Source organism: Oncorhynchus gorbuscha, linkage group LG13, assembly GCF_021184085.1.
Source record: "Oncorhynchus gorbuscha isolate QuinsamMale2020 ecotype Even-year linkage group LG13, OgorEven_v1.0, whole genome shotgun sequence".
NCBI classification, from domain to species: domain Eukaryota; kingdom Metazoa; phylum Chordata; class Actinopteri; order Salmoniformes; family Salmonidae; genus Oncorhynchus; species Oncorhynchus gorbuscha.
In genome coordinates this window covers 74,331,979-74,350,406 of record NC_060185.1, presented here as the reverse complement: position 1 = coordinate 74,350,406, position 18,428 = coordinate 74,331,979, and the positions used below count along the sequence as shown (strand labels likewise).

General features: G+C 42.5%; 1 protein-coding gene across 3 annotated transcripts in view; it reads left to right on the top strand.

Moving 5' to 3' along the window:
• Positions 1 to 14,946, top strand: part of LOC123993511 (platelet-derived growth factor C-like) — an 83,459-nt gene extending 68,513 nt beyond the window's left edge. For all 3 annotated transcript variants that reach the window (XM_046295718.1, XM_046295719.1, XM_046295717.1), the window contains 3 exons: positions 12,764 to 12,965; positions 13,204 to 13,421; positions 13,826 to 14,946. In XM_046295718.1, coding sequence (XP_046151674.1) covers positions 12,764 to 12,965; positions 13,204 to 13,421; positions 13,826 to 13,939 — 534 coding nt within the window. In that variant the 3' untranslated portion in view covers positions 13,940 to 14,946. The remainder of the gene's footprint in view (positions 1 to 12,763; positions 12,966 to 13,203; positions 13,422 to 13,825) is intronic.
• The last annotated feature ends 3,482 nt before the right edge of the window (positions 14,947 to 18,428 follow it).

Genomic DNA, 18,428 nt, shown 5'->3' with positions numbered 1-18,428 from the left:
CGGTCATGGTCGAGATGTGGAACACTGTGAAGAACCTCTTCCATAGCCTTGCCCGGTTGCGCCAGCTAGTCGTGGTGCTTACGAAGTAGCTATCCCTGTTCATCGACAGTCTGGGAGATTTCCTGCTGTTTCCATTTGGTGAGTATTCTGTACCGTGGATGCTGGGAGTCTGGAAGCAAGTGCCGGTGGTGAGTTTAATAATAAACGGAACATGGAACAATACAAGATAGACGAGCAGAGTACAGACATGAAACACATAGTTAATACTGCCTGGGGAATGGAACTAAGGGAATGACAGATATAGTGGAGGTAATCAGTGAAGTGATGGAGTCCAGGTGTGCCTGTTGATGAAGTGCAGGTGGGCGTAATGATGAATGCCAGGTGCGCGTAATGATGGGTTGCCAGGACCAGTGGTTAGTGAACCAGTAACGTTGAACACCAGACGGAGGAGCAGGAGTAGATGTGACAAGAGCATTCTGCAGCGATACACCACCCCATCTGGTTTGCGCTTAGTGTTACTATGATTTGTTTTTTAACAGGACAATGACCCAACACACCTCCAGGCTGTGTAAGAGCTATTTCACCAAGAATGAGAGTGTTGGAGTGCTTCATCATATGACCTGGCCACCACAATCACCCAACCTCAACCCAATTAAGATGGGTTGGGATGAGTTGGACCCAGAGTGAAGGAAAACCAGCCAACAAATGCTCAGCATATGTGAGAAGTCCTTCATGACTGTTGGTTGAGAATGCCAAGAGTGTGCAAAGTTGTAAAGGGTGGCTACTTTGAAGATTCTCAACTATTAAATATATTTGGATTTGTTTCACACTTTTTTGGTTACTACATGATTCCATATGTGTTATTTCATAGTGTTGATGTCTTCAATAGTATTCTACAATGTAGAAAATAGTAAAAAATAAAACTTTTGACTGGTACTGTACCTAAATACTGCCAACATCCATCTGTCCATACATCCATCCACACATTTAATATTTGAGGGTATTGTTATGACTCGGGGCAGCCAAACGCAAGAGTGTTTACTGGTGGAAATCACGAGAGGAAAGGGTAGCTTGGCCTGGCTTCGGCCTGGCTTCTCTCTGAGCATTCCTCGGGCGCTGGAAGGCCCCACTGAACAACAGCACTTTTTCCCTGTGGTAAACCAGCGCTACTGGAACCTCAGGCCATGGGGGCAGCAGTTGAGTTTATATTTAAATAAGCAATAATTCCTCTTTACCACTTCCATGGAAAGGGGTAAAAATAAGACCCGGTCTGTAATTCACGGGAAGCGATTTTGGAAAGCTAAAGGCCCCGGCGAAGAAGTTGTTATAACACAGCATGGCTCGGAGGAAAGAGGATCTCTGAATGGGGAGAGAAAAAAGGAAAACAAACTAAAATGCCATTGTCTCCCTAAATGTCAGCATCAGTGTTATCCGTTTTTAACACTCCAGTAAGTTGGCCTTTACGGAACTGAGGTCCATTGTGCCTTCACACTTACTGTGAGACAATGAGTAGTCATGAAATTCCATTTGAGAGAGAGAAACGCCACAGAGCCCCAGGACAGCAACACAATTAGACCCAACCAAATCATTAGAGAACTAAAAATTATTACTTGGCACATTGGAAAGAATTAACAAAATAAACACTGAAAACTAAAATGGTATTTGGCCCTAAACAGAGAATACACCGTGGCAGAATACCTAAACAATGTGACCGAACAAAATTAAGTAAAGCTTGACTATGTACAGACTCAGTGAGCATAGCCTTGCTATTGAGAAAGGCCGCCATAGGCAGACCTGGCTCTCAAGAGAAAACCGTCTATGTACAAACTGCTTACAAAAATGTGGTGGAAACTGAGCGCACTTCCTAACCTGCCAAATGTATGACCATATTCGAGACACATATTTCCCTCAAACCCACAACGAATTTTAAAAGAAATCAAATTTTGATAAACTCCCATATCTATTGGGTAAAATACCACAGTGTGCCATCACAGCAGCAAGATGTGTGTCCTGATGCCACAAGAAAAGGGCAACCGGTGAAGAACAAACACCATTGTAAATACAACACATATTTATGTTTATTCATTTTCCATTTTGTACTTTAACTATTTGTGCATCGTTACAACACTGTATATAGCCATAATATGACATTTGAAATGTCTCTATTCTTTTGACATTTTCGTGAGTGCAATGTTTACTGTAAATGTTTTATTGTTTATTTCACTTTTGTTAACTATTTCACTTGCTTTGGCACTTTTGTTTTATCTATTTCACTTGCTTTGGCACTGTAAACATATGTTTCCCATGTCAATAAAGCCCTTGAGAGAGAGAGACTAGTGAAAGCATATGACTGGCAATGCCATGCAGGGTTCCCAAGAGACTAAGAACCTATTTTTGTTCCAACCTCAATTGCAGTGTGGTTGATGGCACAGAAAGGTAACTTTTACTGCAGTGGGCTAGATCGGGGTCACCCAGAGTGTTTCTTGGTAGTCTTAAACAAATCTACTTTGAAACAAAGTATGCACCTCACACACATGGACCACGCTGAGTGTACTAAACATGTTTGCAGCATGAATGTATCGCCAACCAGTCTGCAGCAGCTGTGTGATGCCATCGCCTCAGCGTGGAGCAACATTCCTGTGGAAGAACGTTTCCGACATCTTGTGTAGAATGTCCTGAAGAATTTAAGCTGTTTTGGTGGCAAAGGGGGTCCGACCCGGTAGTACTATAGATGGCTGTACCTAATAAACTGTCCGGCGAGTGTATGTAATACACTATATATAAAAAATATATGTGGACACCCGTTCAAATGAGTGGATTCAGCTATTTCAGCAACGCACATGTATAAAATCGATCTCCATAGACAAACATTGGCACCGTCATAGGACGCCACCTTTCCAACAAGTCAGTTTGTCAAATGTATGCCCTGCTTGAGCTGCCCCGGGCAACTGTAAGTGCTGTTATTGTGACGTGGAAATGCCTTGGAGCAACAAAGGCTCAGGCGCGAGGCGGTAGGCCACACAAGCAAACAGAATGAGGCAGCCGAGTGCTGAAGCGCATAGTTGCAACTCTCACTACCGAGTTCTAAACTGCCTCTGGAAGCAACGTCAGCACAATAACTGTTTGTCGGGAGCTCCATGAAATGCGTTTCCATGGCATGTCTAAGATCACCATGTGTAATGCCAAGCGTTGGTTGGAGTGGTGTAAAACTCACTACCATTGGATTCTGGAGCAGTGGGAATGTGTTCTCTGGAGTGATAAATTGTGCTTCTCCATCTGGCAGCCCGACGGTCAAATCTGGGTTTGGCGGATGCCAGGAGAGCGATATCTGCCCAAATGCACATTGCCAACTGTAAAAGTTTGGTGGAGGAGGAATAAAGGTCTGGAGCTGTTTGTCATGGTTCGGACGAGGCCCATTACTTTCAGTGAAGGGAAATCGTAACACTACAGCATACAATGACATTCTAGATGATTCTGTGCTTCCAACTGTGTGGCAACAGTTTGAGGAAGGCCCTTTCCTGTTTTAGCATGACAATGCCTCCGTGCACAAAGCGACATACAGAAATGGTTTGTCGAGATCGGTGTGGAAGAACTTGACTGGCCTGCACATAGCCCAGACCTCAACCCAATCGAATACCTTTTAGGATGAATTGGAATGCCAACTGCGAGCCAGGCCTAATCGCCCAACATCAGTGCCCGACCTCACTAATGCTCTCGTTGCTGAATGGAAGCAAGTCTCCACAGCAATGTTCCAACGACTAGTGAAAAGCCTTCCCAGAAAAGTGGAGGCTGTTAAAGCAGCAATAGGGTGACATACTCCATTTTAATACTCACGATTTTGGAATGAGATGTTCGACGAGCATGTGTCCACATACCTTTGGTCATGTAGTGTGTGTATGTATTTATGTAATATTCTGTAACAATATATCCACTTATTTATGCAATATTTGTATAATATTCCCAGCATTAGAGCTGAACACATTCCTCTACAATATGCAATCCTGCAAGAAAGTGACAATAGCTTGCTCAATGAGATTGCGCTTCAAGGTTTTTGATGGATACATTGTCCTGGATTCATAAAGTCCTGTCAGACATTCTTCAGTGCTTCCTGACATAATACATGTGCATGTACTGCACATACCTCAGATGTCTAGTTCAGTTCACTTCTCTCTCTTCACATCGTCAATTCCTCTGTCGTTTCTGGCAGGAGTTGCTGTCCCTCGTCTGCCTGCTAAGCTAGTTTCCTTCTAAAAGATGGACACAGCCTGCAACCAATTTGAAACACCTTTTAGTGATGGCTGCAGAATACAATAGATTCTATTCTGTGTCTGGGTTTTATATCCCTTGAGATGAATTCTTACCAGATGAAGTTGTGGCTAAGATAAAAGACTAAGTATCAGGCAACACAAGAAAAGAGTTAGATTGTGAACATGTTAACTGCAGTTATGAGGCAAAATATTTGCAGGGTTGCTAAGGAGAGGTCATAGCTTAGCTATGTCAATGGGAGGCGAGTTGATAACTTGCACATTTTGATAACCATGCAAATAATTGGCTGAAAACACAAAAGTAATCTTTGACTCGGTTCCATCACATGTATTTAGGTTGTATTGATTTTTAATACAAATACATTTGTGTTGTCTAGGGGTGCTATTAGAGTTCCAAATATAGGAAACTTTCACTTACCAGTCAAAAGATTGTACACACCTACTAATTCAAGTGTTTTTCTCTATTTGTGGTATTTGTACTCTTTATTTCTATATTGTAGAACAGTAGTGAAGACATCACAACTATGAAAAAACACATATGGAATCATGCAGTAACCAAAAAAGTGTTAAATATAACATATATTTTGATTGGTTTGAGATTATTCAGAGTAGCCACCCTTTGCCTTGATGAGAGCTTTGCAAACTCTTGGCATTCTCTCAACCATCTTCATGAGGTAGCCACCTGGAATGCATTTCAATTAACTAATTAATTAATTAAGGTGTGCCTTGTTAAAAGAAGGAAAGCAATTCCACAAATTAACTTTTAAATGCATTTGAACCAATCAGTTGTGATGTGACAAGGTAGGGGAGGTACACAGAAAATAGCACTATTTGGTAAAAGTCCTTATTATGTCAAAAACAGTTCAAATAAGCAAAGAGAAACAAGAGTCCGTCATTACTTTAAGACATGAAGGTCAGTCAATCCAGAAAATGTCAAGAACTTTGAAAGTTTCTTGAAGTGCTGTCGCAAAAGCCATTAAGCGCTATGATGAAACGGATTCTCATGAGGATCACCACAGGAAAGGAAGACCCAGAGTTACCAGCCTCAGAAATTGCAGCACAAATAAATGCCTCACAGAGTTCAAGTAACAGACACATCTCAACATCAACTGATCTGAGAAGACTGCGTGAATCAGGCCTTAATGGGTGAATTGCTAAAAACAAACACTACTAAAGGACACCAAGAGACTTGCTTGGGCCAAGAAACACAAGCAATGGACAGTAGACTGGAGGAAATCTATCCTTTAGTCTGATGAATCCGTTTTTGGTTCCAACCGCTGTGTCTTAATGAGATGCAGAGTAGGTGAACGAATGATCTCCGCAATGTGTAGTTTCCACCGTGAAGCATGGAGGAGGAGTTGTGATGGTGCGTTGCTGGTGACACTGTCAGTGATATATTTAGAATTCAAGTCAAACTTAACCAGCATGGCTACCACAGCATTCTACAACAATTTGCCATCCCATCTGGTTTGTGCTTAGTGTGACTATAATTCGTTTTTCACCAGGACAATGACCTGACACACCTCCAGGCAGTTTAAGGGCTATTTGACCAATAAGGAGAGTGATGGAGTGCTGCATCAGATGACCTGGCCTCCACAATCACCCAACCTCAAGCCAATTGAGATAGATTTGGATGAGTTGGAGCGCAGAATGAAGGAAAAATAGCCAACAAGTGCTCAGCATATGTGGGAACTCCTTCAAGACTGTTGGAAATGCTTTCCAGGTGAAGCAGGTTGAGAGAATGCCAAGAGTGTGCAAAGCTGTCATCAAGGCAAAGTGTGGTTACTTTGATGAATCTCAAATATATTTAGATTATATTTAACACTTTTTTGGTAACTACATGATTCCATATGTGTCATTTCATAGTTTCGATGTCTTCACTATTATTCTACAATGTAGAAAATAGTAAAATAAAGAAAAATCCTTGAATGAGTAGATGTGTCCAAACTTTTGACTGGTACTGTATATTTGGAAAGAACTTTCTTTGCTGCCCTATCTACCATCCCATAATAGATGACAGCTTCTGCTACACCTGAACACTTCAAACTTCTGAGGAAAAACTAAAGTTACCCGACGACCAGATTCTCGATACCAGTTTAACGTCTTCAGAGAATTCATGCCTGTCAAATGTTACGCTGGCCCTTTTAAGTGCTTTGTTCCCCAATGCCTATAGTCAGGCCTCTCAGCTCCTTCCCGAAGCTTTATTCACTGCATTTCATCTGTCTCTGAAGGAGTGCTTGACTGCCACTTATGAGGCCATGCCTATGGAGTGCCGTTAATTGGAGGACTGTAGCACCGTCAACATTCACAAGCTGTTAATGGTTTCCATTCCACACTTATACCCAGTGCCAAGTCCAGACCAACATTAACTGGATTCAAATAGCGAGCAAAAATATCCAGTTATTTCTTATAGAAAGCAGTGCCTTAGACTACAGGAAAATAAGGTCTGAATAGGCCCCCATTTATATCGATGGGGCTGAAGTGGAGCAGGTCGAGAGTTTTAAGTTCCTTGGTGTCCACATCAATAATAAACTATTATGGTCCAAACACACCAAGACAGTGGTGAAGAGGGCACAACAACACCTTTTCCCCCTCAGAAGACTGAAATGATTTGGGATTGGTCCCCAGATCCTCAAACGTTACACAGCTGCACCATCGAGAGTATCCTCACCGGTTGCATCACCGCCTGATATGGCAACTGCTCGGTATCTGACCGTAAGTTGCTACAGGTTGTAGTGCTTAAGGCCCAATACATCACTGGGGCCAAGCTTCGTGCCATCCAGGACCTATATACCAGACTCCAGTCACCCAAGTCGTAGACTGTTATCTCTGCTACCGCACGGCAAGCAGGTCAAAAAAGCTCCTTAACAGTTTCTACCCGCAAGCTATAAGCCTGCTGAACAATTAATCAAATGGACACCCAGACCATTTACATTGACACCCCAATCCCTATTTACTCAGTACCGGGCACCCTGTATATAGCCCCGTTATTGTTATGTAATTCTACAGTGTTACTTTTTATTTTACTTTATTTTATATTGTAAATATATATACAATTGAAGTCAGAAGTTTACATACACCTTAGCAAACTACATTTGAACTCAGTTTTTCACAATTCCTGACATTTAATCCTAGTAATAATTCCCTGTCTTAGGTCAGTTAGGATCACCACTTTATTTTAAGAATTTAAATGTCAGAATAATAATGATTTATTTAAGCTTTTATTTATTTCATCACATTCCCAGTGGGTCAGAAGTTTACATACACTCAAGTAGTATTTGGTAGCATTGCCTTTAAATTGTTTAACTTGGGTCAAATGTCAAATGTTTCGGGTAGCCTTCCACAAGCTTCCCACAATAAGTTGGGTGAATTTGGTCCCAATCCTCCTGACAGAACTGGTGTAAGTGAGTCAGGTTTGTAGGCCTCCTTGCTCGCACATGCTTGTTCAGTTCTGTCCACAGATTTTCTATAGGATTGAGGTCAGGACTTTGTTGTTCTTAAGCCATTTTGCCACAACTTTGGAAGTATGCTTGGGGTCATTGTCCATTTGGAAGACCGATTTGCAACCAAGCTTCAACTTCTTGATTGATGTCTTGAGATGTTGCTTCAATATATTCACATAATTTTCCTCCCTCATGATGCCATCTATTTTGTGAAGTGCACCAGTCCCTCCAGCAGCAAAGCACCCCCACAACATGATGCTGCCACCCCTGTGCTTCATGGTTGGGAGAGTGTTCTTCGGCTTGCAAGCCTCCCCCTTTTCCTCCAAACATAACGATGGTCATTATGGCCAAACAGTTCTATTTTTGTTTCATCAGACCAGAGGACATTTCTCCAAAATGTATAATCTTTGTCCCCATGTGCAGTTGCAAACCATAGTCTGGCTTTTTTATGGCGGTTTTGAGGCAGTGGCTTCTTCCTTGCTGAGCGGCCTTTCAGGTTATGTTGATATGGGACTCATTTTACCGTGGATATAGATACTTGTATACCTGTTTCCTCCAGCATCTTCAGAAGGTCCTTTGCTGTTTTTCTGGGATTGATTTACATATTTCCCACGAAAGTACGTTCATCTCTAGGAGACAGAATGCGTCTCCTTCCTGAGCGGTAAGATGGCTGCGTGGTCCCATGGTGTTTATACTTGCTTACCATTGTTTGTACAGATGAACGTGGTTCCTTCAGCCGTTTGTAAATAATTGCTCCCAAGGATGAACCAGACTTCTGGAGGGCTTCACATTTTCTTTAGGTCCTGGCTGATTTATTTTGATTTTCCCATGATGTCAAGCAAAGAGGCACTGAGTTTGAAGGTGGGCCTTGAAATACATCCACAGGTATATCTCCAAATGACTCAAATGATGTCAACTAGCCTAACAGAAGCTTCTAAAGCCATGACATAATTTTCTGGAATTTTCCAATATGTTTTAAAGGCACAGTCAACTTAGTGTATGTAAACCTCTGACCCACTGGAATTGTGATACATTGAATTATAGGTGAAATAATCTGTCTGTAAACAATTTTTCGAAAAATAACTTGTATCATGCACAAAGTAGACTTGCCAAAACTATAGTTTGTTAACAAGACATTTGTGGAGTGGTTGAAAAACAAGTTTTAATGACTCCAACCTAAGTGTATGTAAACTTCCATGTTCAACTGTATATTTACAGTGGCAAGAAAAAGTATGTGAACCCTTTGGAATTACCTGGATTCTTTTATTGGATTATTCTTGTCTGTATTGAATACATAATGTAAACATCCACAGTGTAGTTTGGAAAGAGTATGTGAACCCCTAGGCTAATGATTTATCCAAAAGCTAATTGGAGTCTGGGGTCAGCTAACCTGGAGTACAATCATTGAGATGAGATTAGAGATGTTGGTTAGAGCTGCCCTGCCCTATAAAAAACACTCACAAATTTGAGTTTGCTGTTCACAAGAAGCATTGCCTGATGTGAACCATGCCTTGAACAAAAGAGATCTCAGAAGACCCACGAATTGATGACTTGCTTGAAGCTGGAAAGAGTTACAGAAGTATATCTAAAAGCCATGATGTTCATCAGTCCACGGTAAGACAAGAATGGTGTTCATGAGTGGACAATACGGGAGAAGCCACTGCTGCCCCCAAAACAATTGCCGCGTGTCTGAAGTTCGCAAAAGTGCAACTGAATGTTCCACAGCGCTACTGGCTAAATATTCTGTGGACAGTTGAAACTAAAGTTGAGTTGTTTGGAAGGAACACACAACACTATGTGTGGACAGAAAAAGGCACAGCACACCAACATCAAAATCTCATCCCAACTGTAAAGTATGGTGAAGGGAGCATCATCATGGTTTGGAGCTGCTTTTCTGTCTCAGGGCCTGGACAGCTTGCTATCATAGACGGGAAAATGAATTCTCAAGTTCATCAAGACATTTTGCAGGAGAATATAAGGCTATCTGTCCACCAATTGAAGCTCAACAGAAGTTGGGTGATGCAACAGGACAACAAACAAAAAAACAAAAGTAAATCAACAACAGAATGGCTTCAACAGCAACCCGATTGAGATGCTGTGGCATGACCTCAAGAGAGTGGTTCACACCAGACATACAAAGAATATTGATGAACTGAAACAGTTTTGTGAAGAGGAATGGTCCAAAATTCCTCCTGACCGTTGTGCAGTGCTGATCCGCAACTACAGAAACGTTTGGTTGAGGTTATTGCTGCCAAAGGAGGGTCAACTAGTAATTAAATCCAAGGGTTCACATACTTTTCCCACCCTGCACTTTGAATTTTTACACGGTGTGTTCACTAAAGACATGAAAACAAATAATTGTTTGTGTGTTATCAGTTTAAGCAGACTGTGTTTGTCTATAGTTGTGACTTAGATGAAGATCATATCAAATTTTATGACCAATTTATGCAGAAGTCCAGGTAATTCCAAAGGGTTCACATACTTTTTCTTGCCACTGTATATATATATTTTTACATTTTACCCCTATTTCTCCCTAATTTTGTGGTACCCAATTGGTAGGTACCGTCTTGTCTCATCAGTGCATTTGCATAAACAACATTTTCCGACCTCTGCCTTAGCCATGTTGCTTAACTCTGTAGCCTTCCTCTCTAATCATATCATGCAGTGGCAGCACCAAAGTGAGTGCTGACTGTAAAATCAGAATGTATTATGTTGTCAGTGAATCAGAACAGACATTCCTGTATCGTTGCCATTATTCAGTGTGACAATGCCAATCCAGTAGTCGGTCATTTTCACTGATTCATTCCGTATCGCTTTACGCTGTCAAATCAAATCCCTGTTTCTCCTTTTATGACTCAGCTCAAGATTTATTTCTATTTACTGTTTGTCATGTAGGTTATTAGATATAAGTAACATAATACAAATGTGCTTTGTCAAAGCTTTTCATACACTGTGACAATATCGGGAGTTTGATATCATTAGTAATTAATGTACCAAATAAAGTGTCAATATTATCAGTGCTCGCTTGCATTATCAGTGCTCGCTTGCATTATCAGTGCTCGCTTGCTGGCGTCAGTGATGCATTCAAGGTCATTAGGTCAGTATTGCCACATAAAGCTACCAGCAAGCTGACATGTGCGGTAGCAGAGAAAACAGTTTATGACTAGGGTGGCTGGAGCCTTGGACCATTTTTAGGGCCTTCCTCTGACACCGCCTTGTAAAGAGGTCCTGGATGGCAGGAAGCTTGGCCTTAGTGATGTACTGGGCCATTCGCACTACCCCCTCTAGTACCTTGCGGTCGGAGGCCGAGCAGTTGCCATACTAGGCAGTGATGCAACCCATCAGGATGCTCTCGATGGTGCAGCTGAAGAACCTGTTGAGGATCTGAGGATCCATGCCAAATCTTTTCACTGTCCTGAGGGGGAATAGGTTTTGTCATGCCCTCTTCACGACTGTCTTTGTGTGCTTGGACCATGTTTGTTTCTTGATGATATGGACACCAAGGAACTTGAAGCTCTCAGCTTGTTCAATTACAGCCCCGTCCATGAGAATGGGGGCATGCTCAGTCCTCTTTTTCCTTTAGTACACAATCATCTCTTTTGTCTTGATCACGTTGCGGGAGAGGTTGATGTCCTGGCACCACACGGCCAGGTCTCTGACCTCCTCCCTATAGGCTGTCTCGCATTGTCTGTGATCAGGCCTACCACTGTTGGCCTACCACTGTTGTGTCATCAGCAAACGTAATGATGGTGTTGGAGTTGTGCCTGGCCGTGCAGTCATAAGTGAACAGGGAGTACAGGAGCGGACAGAGCACGCTTCCCTGAGGGGCCCCTGTGTTGAGGATCAGCTTGGCGGATGTGTTGTTACCTACCCTTACCACCTGGGGGTGGCCTGTCAGGAAGTCCAGGATCCAGTTGCAGAGGGAGGTGTTTAGTCCCAGGGTCCTAAGCTTATTGATGAGCTTTGAGGGCAATATGGTGTTGAATGCTGAGCTGTAGTCAATGAATAGCATAATCACATTGGTGTTCCTTTTGTCCAGGTGGGAAAGGGCAGTGTGGAGTGCAATAGAGATAGCACCATCTGTGGATCTGTTGATGCGGAATGCACATTGGAGTCGGTCTAGGGTTTCTGGGATAATGGCCTTCCAAAGCACTTCATGGCTACAGACATGAGTGCTACGGGTCGGTAGTCATTTAGGCTGGTTACCTTAGTGTTCTTGTGCACAGGTACTATGGTGGTCTGCTTAAAACATGTTGATATTAGAGACTCGGGCAGGGAGAGATTGGAAATGTCAGTGAAGACACTTGCCAGTTGGTCAGAGCATGCTCGCAGTACACGTCCTGGTAATCCATCTGTCCCCACGGCCTTGTGAATGTTGACCTGTTTAAAGGTCTTACTCACATCGGCTGTGGAGAGCGTGATCACACAGTCTTCCGGAACAGCTGGTGCTCTCATGCATGTTTCAGTGTTACTTGCCTCAAAGCGAGCATAGAAGTAGTTTAGCTCATCTGGTAGGCTCGTGTAATTGGGCAGCTCTCAGCTGTGCTTCCCTTTGTAGTCTGTAATGGCTAGCAAACATTGCCGCATCCGACGAGTGTCAGAGCCGCGGAACTTCTCCGTCTCCCTGAGGGAGGAGCTCAAGATGACGGACATTCCGTGTCTTAGGCAGATATCAGTTAGAGAAAACAAACAATACCGCCCCTCATTGTAACAGAAAGAAGTCTCAGCTTAAACCTTGTTGCTACTGAAGTTATGTCTTTATGGAAATCTATCTAAGTGAAGAGCTGTGGAGTCTATAGAGATACCAAAATGGAGCTTTGATGTTCAGTTTTGTAATGCACTGTAGCACAATCACTCATTATGTAAATCTTATCTTACTTTTCAGGGGTTTTGCCTGTAATACCTGTATAATTCTGTTTAAACCTCTGATTAAATGCTGTTATTGAATGGGGCTCTCTAAAATAATCCATTAAATGATGCTTAATTCAGTTAGGCCATGAAGCTGAAGTCTAACAACATTTTTCCCCCGTCTTCCCTTGTGCCGGTTTTCTTTAGAGTGTATTGAAGCCCGAGGTAACTCCAGCTCCATCTCTGCAGAGCTCAGATGCGTTGTCTGAGGCTGTGGCTGACCTCAGCACCGTGGAGGAGGTCATGAAGTATCTGGAGCCCGAGAGATGGCAGCAGGACATGGAAGACCTGTACAAGCCCACTTGGCACATCCTGGGAAAGTCATTCCTACACAACAAGAAATCCAGAGGTACAACTGGGGTTGTAGTGATAGGAATTGCAGTGGAAGAAAAGTCTGTCATGTTGAGATAGAGGGAAAAACAGATGCAGTTGAGCAAAGAACTTTAAACTTTTTCAAGACAGTCTTACCATTTTGAAAATTGCAATTTAACGTCAGCTTAGCATTTGATGCCCCTTCTTTGGAATTTAGTACAACGTGTTTAATAATTTTAGGCTGACGTGATGAGATTAACCTATTTCTTGAACAGGGGTGGATCTCAACCTGTTGAGAGAAGAGGTGAAACTGTACAGCTGCACGCCGCGCAACTTCTCCGTCTCCCTAAGGGAGGAGCTCAAGAGGACGGACGCCATCTTCTGGCCTAGCTGCCTCCTGGTGAAGCGCTGCGGGGGTAACTGTGCCTGCTGCTCGCACCGCTGCTTCGACTGCCAGTGTGTGCCCACCCGGGTAGTCAACAAGTACCATGAGGTAAAAATGTGGCATATGTAGCGCTGCAAAGTTAAGAGGTTTGAATATTCCTGGAATCAGGAGGGAATACACTGGAAATCCAGAAATCTTGGACATTTTGGGAAAGTTATCAAAAGTTTGCATTTCTAGACAAGGGTCATTAAAAGTACCTACCTGGTAAGATTATGTGCCACTTATACAAGAAGTTCATTCTTTTTCAGAAAGATAGCGATAATAAACCCAAGCTAAATTACATCCTGTTATTTGGTGGTTGAAATGTGTCATTGATGTATAACAAATGTAGCCTATCATGGAGACATTTCTGCCATGTAGCTAATTGAATCATATGAAGTGTAAATGTGTTTGCTGTTGTTTTTGGTGGAGGGCAACTCTCAATCTGCTTTCTGGTTCGCCGCCTTCTGTAGGTTCTCCTTCTGAAGCACCGAAGCGGGGGCCGAGGCCTGCAGAAGTCCATGACCGATGTGCCAATGGAACACCACGAGGAGTGTGCCTGTGTGTGCAAAGATGACTGGGACTGATCTCAGACCTGTGTACTGGAGTCACCAGCATCCCAGGAGACGCTTGAAACTGCACGCGTCTTCCAGCGTCTCCCAGACAATCCTCGTTCTCTTGTTAATTGGACGAGTTTAAAAACTGACTGGAACTACTTCGTTTGTGGATGGATCTGGCCGCTGTGGAGGACCTGTAGTTGACTTTGAGTGCATTGAAGAGACAGGAGATGGATAGACTGCACTGGAATGATGGACCAATCTTAATCATTCTTTAATCTCTGAAGGTTCTCTCTCCCTTTGCTTCTGAGATTTCTTTGTGCTTATTTTGTGCGAAATACCTTTCAAGGTGTCTTGTGAAACGTGTCCAGGGAGTATCCGAGAAATTGGACTCCTCTTCATTTAAGTACCTTTCTGTATATAAGTGAGCTGCCTTCAGGCCAATTCCTCTGCTACTTTATAATCCCATCAAGGATCACTGCTTATCAGTGATTCCCCACTTCTTTTCCCCATGTTCCCACTGATTAGGTCTCTGGAGTGAAATAGTGGTAATAATGTTGAACTGTCATACTGGTGCAAACTGTTATGTGTAAATGTTTCATTCTCATGGTTCTTCTGTCCTGTCATATTTTTCTACCAAAGATACTTGTATTCAGTGAGGAGATAGTTGCACACTTAGACCAAGATGCATTTCAACGTACATAGCATCTCTGCAAAGGTGTAAAAATCTGCTTGCTTTAGAACTTCATATAACCCCAATTAGTGAGTGGAAGAATAGATTCGTGGATATTAGATATTTATTTGTTCAATGAAAGGGAATTTAATGCCCAATATGCTTTTTTTGTAAGCTGAAATTAATTGTCGTTTCTCATTCATTTGTACAGTAGTTGAGTGTTGTTCTTCAATATTATTCATTTCTATGTCTGTCCACGTCATATGGGTGTGTTCTTTTCTCTACCAAAGTATTTAACATGACCTTTTAGGGTGTATGTTGTTGTATCTGACGGGAGAAATAAATCAGTCAGTGTTTTACTGGAGATAGGTACTTGTATTTTGACATAGCCCCCTGCAATATAAGGACTTTCATTTGGTCTCACAAGATAAAGCTTCTGTTTTTCATAGATATTGGAATGGTCTGATTGGTATCATTAGGGAATTTTGACAGAGGAAATTACATTTGGGGGCAGATGGCTCCACATCAAAGTCATCTAACAGAATAAGATGATGGTCATAGGCATGTACTGTGTATGGCTCTATCAGTAGGTCTGTTGTGACACCGTATACACTTCATGGACAAAGTATCAACCCACCACTGTCAGATATCAGTGTACGTAGCTGTTTTATGCACCAGTCATCTAGGAACCCTACTCATGTTCCTCAATTAATGAGGTTGGAAAATAAACAAACTATTTCATTCATGGTTGTTGTTTAATGACGGAATGGCTAAGGTTATGCATGATTGGATGCATTGTGTAGAGTTTATTGTCGCTCTATAACAAAACAATTAAGATAACCTCTCTCCACATTCATTAAACAAATGGGAAAGGCATGACCATTAAAGAGCAACTGCTCCCAAAAAGCAACTTCTCGTTTTGATAACGGCCTATGTGGCATTGATATCACTCAGAAACATTTATTCTAGTGTCAAAATTGATTAAAGTGTAAATATATTAATATTGTTGGTCATAAAGTCAGTTTCATCCAAAACTGAGATTTGTAAGATGACAGGAATAAATTGTACCATAACAGTTTTCCTTGGGTTGAGTATATTTCAACCCTGCACACATGCCAACAGCTAGCAGTGCCCAATGAATCATACATTTGGAGCGCACCTGTACGCAACCCCATCTTAATGCCCATGGTCAACTTGGTTTGACAGTCGATATCCCTATGGGGCTGGTTAGGGAACATCAGTAAAATAAACAATGTACATGGGACAATATTTTACAATGTCAATAGCTCCACATTTCAATGACTTAACCTCAAACCAACTATATATTGGAGTAATGTATATACAAATATTGAAAACATTTAATGAAAATATTGTCCCATTTACATTGTGTAATTTATTGACTGTCCCTGACTTGCCCCAGCGATAGGCTATCCAATGTGAAACCAAATTTGCCACAGTTGCACACCAGCTGGCTAAAGCTAATTGGTGAAAGAAGTTGCCTCGCACCAGCTAGTCAAGGCGACAGAGTGAATGTACAAACACTTGCCACTTGCCCCCCCCCCCCCCCCCCCCAAGACAACACTCGTTTGGCTTCAGTCATGGCCGCTGCATTTCTTAATGGTCAAGCCTAAGAAAAAGCCAAATCAGGAAGTTCAGCCCCCCCTTTAAAAATAACATGAACAAGGGGCATCGGGAACTAAGATCATTCAGTTGGTTTCTTATTGACAAAGAGACATTTCGATGAAAACGTCACATGCATGAGTGAATTTTTTAAATAAAAATGTATAACTTTAAGCAAAGCAATACACAGACACCATCATTATGGTTTAATGTAAATCAGACTTAATTAATATAACTATATAACTACCCAGCAGGCATGAACCCATTGACCCCAGGTGGCTATTCGATGGGCAAAAGCACAAATACATTGCTGTGAAAAAGTATTTGCCACTTTTTAATTTTCTAGAATTTTGCCCTGAAAATGATCAGATCTTCAAGCCAAACCTAATATAAGATAAAGCGAACCTGAGTGAACAAATAACACTACAATTACATACTTATTTAATTTATTTCATAAACAAAGTTATGCAACACCCAATGACCCTGTGTGGAAAAGAAATTGCCCCCTTACACTCAAAAACTGGTGGGTTAAGTTTGTTTTTGGTTTAAATATCCTTGGGACATTTCACCGGTCCCCACAAGGAAAAAGACTACGTATGTTAGTCTTAGGGGTTAGGTTTAGAAATAGGGTTAGGAGTTAGGTTTAGGAGTTAGCGCTAGATTAAGGGTTAGGTTTAGGGTTAGGGAAAATAGGATTTTGAATGGGAATTATCCCACAAGGATAGTAAAACAAATGTGTGTGTGTGTGCACATACTGTATAAGTATGTACTGTATGAATGCGTGCATGAGCGTGTGTGTGTACTGTGTCTGTGTGTGTTAGTATGTTCTGTGTGCCTGCACGCTATCCCCAAAAGGAAAAAGGCTATTTTAGACTTAGGGCTTAGGTTTAGGGTTAAGGTTAGAATTAGGGGTTAGGAGTTAGAGTTAAGGTTAAGGTTGGGTTAAGGTTAGGGTTAGGGAAAACATGAATTTTAATGGGAATTGTTTGGTCCCCACAAGGATAGTAAAACAAGTGTGTGTGTGTGTGTGTGTGTGTGTGTGTGTGTGTGTGTGTGTGTGTGTGTGTGTGTGTGTGTGTGTGTGTGTGTGTGTGTGTGTGTGTGTGTGTGTGTGTGTGTGTGTGTGTGTGTGTGTGTGTGTGTGTGTGTGTGTGTGTGTGTGTGTGTGTGTGTGTGTGTGTGTGTGCCTGAATAAACCCATGACTCAAATCTGTCAAGATTGGAGACAGTAACATATAGTCCGGGATAACTAACCATCGGCTATCTCTGCAACGTCAGGAACCAACCTGCTCTACCCATCATACAGTGCCAAAGGCTTGGAGGCCAGGATGCTTGCATGGCATATTGCATTAATGTCTTTCCAAAAACAACTAAGGAAGTGGCATTGATATTTCCCTCTGTATGTCACTGCATCCTGCAAATCCATTGATCATCAAAACCGTTCTGATCAAACATTACACTAACATCTCCCTAAAAACCTTTGAACAGTGTCTCTGGTTTCTCTAGCTTTCTCTGTATCACCACACCTTGGAGGACCTGTATCAAAACACTCTGGAGGGTCTGTATCACCACACCCTGGAGGACCTGTATCACCACACAATGGAGGACCTGTATCAAAACACCCTGGATGACCTGTATCACCACATCCTGGAGGAACTGTATCAAAACATCCTGGAAGACCTGTATCACCACACCCTGGAGGACCTGTATCACCACACCCTGGAGGACCTGTATCACCACACACTGGAGGACCTGTATCAAAACACCCTGGATGACCTGTATCACCACATCCTGGAGGAACTGTATCAAAACACCCTGGAAGACCTGTATCACCACACCCTGGAGGACCTGTATCAAAACACCCTGGAGGACCTGTATCAAAACACCCTGGAGGACCTGTATCACCACATCCTGGAGGACCTGTATCAAAACACCCTGGAGGACCTCTATCACCACACCCTGGAGGACCTGTATCAAAACACCCTGGAGGACCTGTATCACCACACCCTGGAGGACCTGTATCACCACACCCTGGAGGACCTGTATCACCACACCCTGGAGGACCTGTATCACCACACCCTGGAGGACCTGTATCACCACACCCTGGAGGACCTGTATCACCACACCCTGGAGGACCTGTATCACCACACCCTGGAGGACCTGTATCACCACACCCTGGAGGACCTGTATCACCACACCCTGGAGGACCTGTATCAAAACCCTGGA